The 7,445-nt window shown below is 33.2% G+C and overlaps 2 protein-coding genes across 2 annotated transcripts; both read right to left on the reverse strand.

The window, feature by feature from the left end:
- Positions 1–1,815: 1,815 nt before the first annotated feature.
- LOC110707630 lies at positions 1,816–4,170 on the reverse strand. Its single transcript, XM_021885656.1, has 4 exons — positions 3,959–4,170; positions 3,799–3,862; positions 3,646–3,691; positions 1,816–2,216 (listed from the first exon to the last, which is right to left on the reverse strand). The coding sequence occupies exons 1-4, from the start codon at positions 4,012–4,014 to the stop codon at positions 2,074–2,076; spliced, it is 309 nt and encodes a 102-aa protein (XP_021741348.1). The 5' UTR covers positions 4,015–4,170; the 3' UTR covers positions 1,816–2,073.
- Positions 4,171–4,744: 574 nt separating this feature from the next.
- LOC110708113 (RING-H2 finger protein ATL29-like) lies at positions 4,745–6,054 on the reverse strand. Its single transcript, XM_021886222.1, has one exon. The coding sequence runs from the start codon at positions 5,636–5,638 to the stop codon at positions 4,745–4,747; it is 894 nt and encodes a 297-aa protein (XP_021741914.1). The 5' UTR covers positions 5,639–6,054.
- Positions 6,055–7,445: the final 1,391 nt, after the last annotated feature.

The raw sequence follows: 7,445 nt of genomic DNA on the forward strand, positions 1-7,445 counted from the left end.
AACTATATAATGGTAATTTAAATGTTAATATTGTATTTTTGGCTCCAGAATTTATACTCTCCAATATATTTCAACCTTCTAAATTATAGCTTATTCTCACTTAATTAAAGATCTCAAAATCTTGTGTAACTATTTTAAGTTAATTAAACACGAAATAAAAAGGAATACAATTATTATAAAGATAATATATAAGATTAGGAATAATATACTATTATAGTTGTATTATATAAATATTCCAAAAATAAAAGATTTTTCCTAAAAAGAAAGGGAGAGTTTTAATTTGGAGGGAAAAAACAGTACCAAAAAGTGACATGTGTCATTCCTGGTGTCTATTTTAATATTATGTTATTGATTTAGACCCTATTTATTTTAAATTTTACCCTTAATTTTTTTATTTTTTTATAACAATATACAAAAAAACCTAATATTTTAATCATATGGATAATAGTAATTCAATATAGTACAATTTGAAACACATGTAAGGTTTTTATTTTTTATTTTTAGTACGTATTACTTCCTCCGTTCTTTTTTACGTGACCCGCTTTGACTTTTACACTATTCACCACCCCTCCTTTGACTGTCTTTTGTGAATAATATATAAGGAAAAACATATTCATGTGGGATATTTTTAAATTCGTCTCAATATATACTATCATAATATATAACTTTTATAATTTTAACTTATGAAAAATTTAAGTTATTAATCGTTAAAGTTTTGCATTGACAAACATGATAAAAGAAACAGGTCAAGAAACAAAAAACAGAGGAAGTATGTGTTGCTCTTATTTATATAAGGCTATTTGAAATAAAATTTTAAAAAATAAAATGCATAATCATGCCCGCATTCATAATGGATTATGATAGGTGCTGGCAATAACAACTATAAAATTGATACATAAATAATATTAGGGTCAATTGAGTGTCCACTTGCTAAGCCAATACAATGCATCAAATTGTAACAATAGATAGTCTTTCATTTCTATTTACCTCCTCCCCTTACTGACATCTAAATGAAAGAATTAAGGTATTCCCTGAATATGATCATCAGTGGTGAATGAAGTCCCATCTAAAAGGTGCTATCAAGTCACCGGTTGACTAAACTCTTTCTACTAATGTTGTTTTGTTTCTTTGTTTTTCCGGCTGTTATGTTGCCCCTACTTAAGTAAGGGGCGAATTTCTGATAGTTTTTCAATGTTATAATATAAGTTTTTTCTTTTTGATTTTAAAACATAAATAGTAATTCACTCTAATTGATGAAACTTTGCCCAAATAAAATTTAAACAAAATAGAAAAAAATACAAGATTAATACAATATATTGTTTAACAAAATTGCAGAGTAGTTGGCCAGGATACTTGATGATGACATGATTAACCATCCTCAAGTTGGATATTGAAGATAGTAGTTCAGACCAACATAATTTATAGTCAATTTGTTATAAATTTTATGATGTAATAGCTCGAGTATATAAATAGTTGTCATAACAACTTCTGTATTCATCTTTGATATAAACCTCTCCTGTTTTTCTCTCTTTTCTAAAAAGTTCAAATAAGTTGAGCTAAGGGTTGATTAATTCCGATGAGATCAGATAAGAGTCAATAAGTTCCAATAAGGTGTAATAACACCTTATATATGGTCCAATAAGATAAGATAAGATAAGATAAAGGTTGATAAATTTAAATAAGTTTAGATAAATTCAAATAAGATAAGTGTGGGATTAATAAGATAAGTGAAATTCAGGTGATGAAAACACATACTTAAAATTGATGGTGTGCAAAACAAATTATAGATTTATTGATTACAACATAACAGTGATGTTTACCATGAGAGGATTGGAAGTAGAAGAATGCTCTAAATCTCTAACAATGAGAGCAGACCAATCAGCTAATAAATAAGAATGGAAACTTATGCAAGAGTGCAAGACTTGAAACAAATTTGGAAAGGGAGAATATGACATTAGCACTGATAGTAATTTTAGATCGATAATATTGAAATAGATAAGAAAATGTATAGGTGAAGTCCTCATACTTCTTTCCTCAGACATTTTATTTAATGCTCCAGCACTTTATATGAATCTAACTTACAATGTGAATTAAAAGTATGGGAACAACAATGAAGAGAAAATCCACAGCCATTGACACCATGTAGGCACTGGAATACTTTGCAGTAGCCGAATCACCATCATCTTTCTTTGATGACCTCTGCGATTTAATGGAACCTGAGAAAAGATCAGTCTTCTAAGCATTTGCAACAAAGAGTAAGTAAATTCCACACATAATGGAATTTCTAAAGCATAAGAATGGACAAATTTGGATATACTTTTCATGTTGTTTACTAAGTAACCTCCTCACCCTTTGACAGGCAATAGTGCAATACAACAAAAAGAATGCGTCACACAATTTTTATATTGAGATAAACATACTCCCTAATTTAAAAGGAATATATAGCTGTAGTAGTGAACCTTGGTCAAAGATGGGAAAAATGAAGATAACAAAACTTCAGGAAAAAAAACACAAATCAATGCTGCAAGGTTGAACTTAACTATCATGAAATGTATACAGAACAGAAACAGGAAGTCACAAATATGGATAAGATAAGCCATATGATCTTTTAAAACTTCATATATCACATATGAGAGAAACAATAAGAGCTTGTATTGTGCAGAACTAAGACCAGTACATATAGTGACATCCCAATGACCCCATCCCAATGATCCCATCCATCCTAATACAGGAAAATTTACTATGAACTATCAGCATATGCTGGAGGACAAAATAATACATAAAATATCCTCATGTTATTTATCAAGTGACCAGGTTGAACCCACATCCTTGTTTAAGCTAAACCTCCGACTTCTGAAGATGAGAAAACGAACAAGATGGGGAAAAAGGACTTTATAATAGCTATGCTTTTGAAGTTGGAATTATCTACTTGAAGTTGGAATTATCTACTAAACCGTCAAGGGTTTAGAATAAATGCGATGATAACTCAGAAGAAAGCAGGAGAAATTTGTTAAGCTCGGTACCTAGGATAATTTTGGAAGTTTTAGTTCAAAGAAGGGTTCTGTCAATATAACTGGATCTAAGTGCTTGAAAATCCAAAGTTTCCTTCCAACCTAGCAGAGAGTATTTTAATTCCTATCTGACCATGTTCAACAACTAAAATCGGAAAGACAAATTTAGCATAATGTAGTGCCAAGAAAAGTTCTATAGACTGTGTTGTATACTTATGGAGCATAATCAACAGAGACAGCAATAGCCCAATACCTATAAACAGACTCCCACCCTTGGCAAGTAAAAAGATTCGGTTACATGAAGTTCTTTAATTGCAATGTCCCACATACCTTTACCCAATGAGCGAACCACAAGCATGGAATTAACTTCAACCATCTTCTCACAATCTCAACTATCATTTTTCACTCCCTAAATATCATATCAAAAAAAATCCAGAAAATTCTCCTGCATCATATGTTCCGATACCGAGTCGTAGTAACTAAATTCATTTCAACAGTATAACAGAAACCCTAAATTGTTCTATTCATTGACACAACAATAATCCTTATTATTGCACAATAGAATTCAAATATTTTACATAGAAATCAATCAGTAGCTAATTTTAACAGCTGCTGTAACACTTAAATAACATACCAGAAACGTAATTAAATCCAATTGCACGCCGAAGAAGCACAATAATCTGAGAATTAGTCAAAAAAAATGCAACAAATTCAATTAATTACTCCATTCCAAAGTGAAATCGAACAATAAGAAATCAACGAAGCAGAAATATTATAGAAAACTTACGGGAATCACGAATGAAATTGAGAAAATGTCGAGCAAAGATGATCCAGTTAAATTGCTAACAAAACTAAATTGATACAGACAATAATTTACAAATCAATCAATTCAGATTATTCAAGGTTGAAAACAAAGGAGGAGAGAGTAAGTTGAAGAAGAGGTTAACTGTTCTTTGAGATGCTTGTTATGGTTAAATGACATTGTTGAAGAGAAATCCTCCATTGTTGATGTTGAAAGGAAATGCTACTGTTCTTCAAGTTTCTGCACTTTCTTTTGGTAGTTGTATGACGAGAAATTCCCATATGAAAATGTATACAAGTATTACTCATGTTCGAGTAACGAGGAGAATGTGGTTGTACTTGTACACTTGTCCTCGGTATCGAGAGGGAGTCCACTTTACGAGTATTAGAATATTTATTGTTCTATCTCAAAATTACTTAGTATATGGCAAAAGGAAGAATTTTCCTTATAACACCTTATATGCGCTTAACTCTATCATTTCTTTTTAACGTGGAATACTTAGATGTGTTGTTTAAAAAGGATAGGATTCAACTATATTAGTATACTTTTACGGAGTATTAAGTATACTAATACAGTTTTTTTTACAAAAATATATCCTTAATGCAATATACACGTAAAAGTATGACAATGAGAAATGCACTTTACATATACAAGTACAAAATGCAATATGTAACTCTAAAAAAGATATCCAAATTTCAAAAAAAATAAAATGTAGTACTTTGTATTTCTGTGTGATATATATTGCTATTTTATGTAGCAAAACATGCAAATCTTCTACACAATTGATAAAATTGATTATACAAATATAATCTAAGCCTACAATATAATCTTAAACTAATTAAGTGGCCAAAACTTGAAAGTAGACCAGAGAAACATATAAAAGGAATGGTTATAATGGAGATAAATGGAATGGTGTAGAAAATATAGATTGTTATACGTTGTTAGCTACTTGTGCAAAATCAGAAATTTCTCCAAAAACTTGATGCTTTCTTGGCGGTATGCTTGTATAATCTCCAATTGCAGTACAACTTAATGTAACAAAATGCCTGTTTGTGATGGTTTCTTTGATATGCTTCGGTAATCTTAACGTATATTTATAGTCATCCTCTTTAGTCCTATTCCTGTATATTGAATGTCCGGTAGAATGTGATCTTGGAAACTTTTCACTTATGATCGGAACTTCTCCATTTCCCTTACCATCGAACAATATCCCTTCATCAATAGGCTCATCATCCTCCTTAATCACAATGCTAATCGCGTCATCATTATTCCTGGGATCATTTCCATCGACAATTTCATCTACATTATTGTTTCCGGTACTAGTTCTTGTACTCTCTATGTTGGGAAGCCTCTCGGGTGATTGCCTCGTGTCTAAGGCATCAAGGTTTCTCCGACAAACCGGACATGATTTATGAGACTCAAACCACAAATCGATACACTCTTGATGGAAGACATGGCAACAAGTCGTCAAGAGTCTAAGGACATCATCATCATCAAACTCGCACAAGCATATAGCACATTCAAGGCCGTACTTGTCACGTCGATAATCTTTTACACTTGAATATGTAAATGTTGGAAATGAGTTTACAATGCTTAAGTCTAGGCCAGGAGGAGTAAGGCTAGTTGGATTAATAGGGGTTCCACTAGGAGTTTGCCTATTATTCAAAGAATTAACTATATTTTCTAGAAAACATCTACAAAAATATATGGAAAAGAAACCTACAAAGAACATGACTAATAGAAGTATGGTTAACACGAGTGTAACGGGTGGAGTAGGGTCTTGAGGAAATGGTGGTTCGGGAATAGGCGCATCCGACGTCGACATCGGCGTATTGATGATCAAAGGGTTTGATTATTGGCCGGAAATTTATTACTCCGGCCTCAACTTTTTGCATTTGAAATTTTTTGATTTAGGATAACTAAAAAACCATATTCTACCTTGATTGAAATTTTATTTTTTCTTTTGTGAGGGTTGTTTTGAGAAAAAAGAGAACTTGTAGAGCAAATATGCATGAGATTAGAGCGTGGGTTCCTTAAATAAAGGTTTGACATGTAATTGAAGTTGAAGTGTGTAAGAGCTATTACCTACCATTTGTGTTGAGCGAGTCCTTGTGAGAAGAACTAGGAAATTTGTTGAGGAGGTTTTAATTCATAAACATGGATTTATAATATAAGAATAATGACATTTTTATCAAGAGATTAGTGGTTAATAAAATCTATTTTCTCATAAAAACTTTATCACGATAATATTTAGAAATTTTGGTAATTTCGTAATTTAACTCAATATATGTAATTGAATTTCAAATTTTTAATATATTTGTTTTTTATGAATAAAAAGGTAAAAAACTATCCATTACTACAAATTAATGTTGAAAGCTCGAATGTAATTGTTTATTTTGTTGTTAATGTTGATAAATTTATGGGGAAAAAATTTTGAATTCTCGTATATAATTGATAAAGTTCCAATTTTTTTTTTTTCTTTTTTTGAATTATAAAGTTACAATTTAACAAGAAGATAATTGAAGATGGATTTTTTTTTTATTTGAACAACATATCTTTTATACATAAATGTCCTTTTTTTAAATGTTAGGGTTATGAGTGTATAACTGAAGAAAATAAAAAATATTATTAGGAATATAAGTGTTTGGGTCCAATTTAGTCCAATTGGGCCTAGTCACTGAATGATCCAATTAAAAGCCCAAGGTCGAGGTTCAATTCTCCAATTGTGCTAAAGTCAAAGATCAGTCCTCAAGGCAAGCCAATTGGGCTAAGGCCCAATTTCTCCATATATGCAAAGGTATAAAAGCCATCAATATAACATTTGTACATTCATTCAAGCAAAGCCTCAAGCAATTAATTCTCTTGCATAGTGTTCTCTTTCCACACACTGTACTGACTTTAGCATCGGAGGGGCCTTCCTCGGCAACACCCCCGAGGCTAGTTTACGTGTGTTTATTGTGCAGGAAACCTTCGGCCCAACATCACTTGGACCGAATCCAGTCTTCTCCACTCCATCGGACCTTCGACAAGGTCCCATTGTTTTCACCCGAAACAATTTGGCGCCGTCTGTGGGGACGACTTTCAAAAATCTTTAAGCCAAGTTTCTAACCAAAATCATCTTGCAATTATCTTAGTAGCAATGGCTAAGAACCGCAAGAGCAAAGACATCCGTCAAGGAGCAGGCGAAAAGCCTAAAACCCCTACACCATCACCCTCACCGGACCAGAACTCTCCCAAGGGTGCCAGCTCGGGGGGAGGATCATACGGGGAGGATTCCCTTTCTCCCGTAATTCGTAACTCTCATCATAGGCCGAGTCACTCTCGGTCTAGCAGGGGTCAGTCCGATCATAGGACACATTCAGTGCCCCAAAGCCAACCATCGACTGTGCGCTCTCATTCCCATACTCGGCCGAGGACCCCTTTGACGGGGCCCAGCTCGGAGGAGGTGGCAAGAGCGCTGGCAGTGCTCATGGAGGCAATGAGGGCACAAAATATGCCACCACCTCGTGATCGAACTCCTCCGCATACCCGGCATCAACGGAGGAAGCTAGACCATGATGGTGGGAAGCTTCCTTCCTTCCGGGAACTGGAAGAGTGGGAAGAGGATACCTGGAAAACTGAAAAAGAGAGGA

This window comes from Chenopodium quinoa, unplaced genomic scaffold (genome assembly GCF_001683475.1).
Source record: "Chenopodium quinoa cultivar QQ74 unplaced genomic scaffold, ASM168347v1, whole genome shotgun sequence".
Lineage (NCBI taxonomy): Eukaryota > Viridiplantae > Streptophyta > Magnoliopsida > Caryophyllales > Amaranthaceae > Chenopodium > Chenopodium quinoa.

Excerpts from the sequence above, each read along its gene's own strand:
- LOC110707630 (XM_021885656.1), bottom strand. The coding sequence starts at position 4,014 with ATGGAGGATTTCTCTTCAACAATGTCATTTAACCATAACAAGCATCTC. Across the intron at positions 3,692-3,798 it reads CAATTTCATTCGTGATTCCC|ATTATTGTGCTTCTTCGGCG; the intron begins GTAAGTTTTCTA and ends ACTAATTCTCAG. Across the intron at positions 2,217-3,645 it reads TGGATTTAATTACGTTTCTG|GTTCCATTAAATCGCAGAGG; the intron begins GTATGTTATTTA and ends ATCTTTTCTCAG.
- LOC110708113 (XM_021886222.1), bottom strand. The coding sequence starts at position 5,638 with ATGTCGACGTCGGATGCGCCTATTCCCGAACCACCATTTCCTCAAGAC.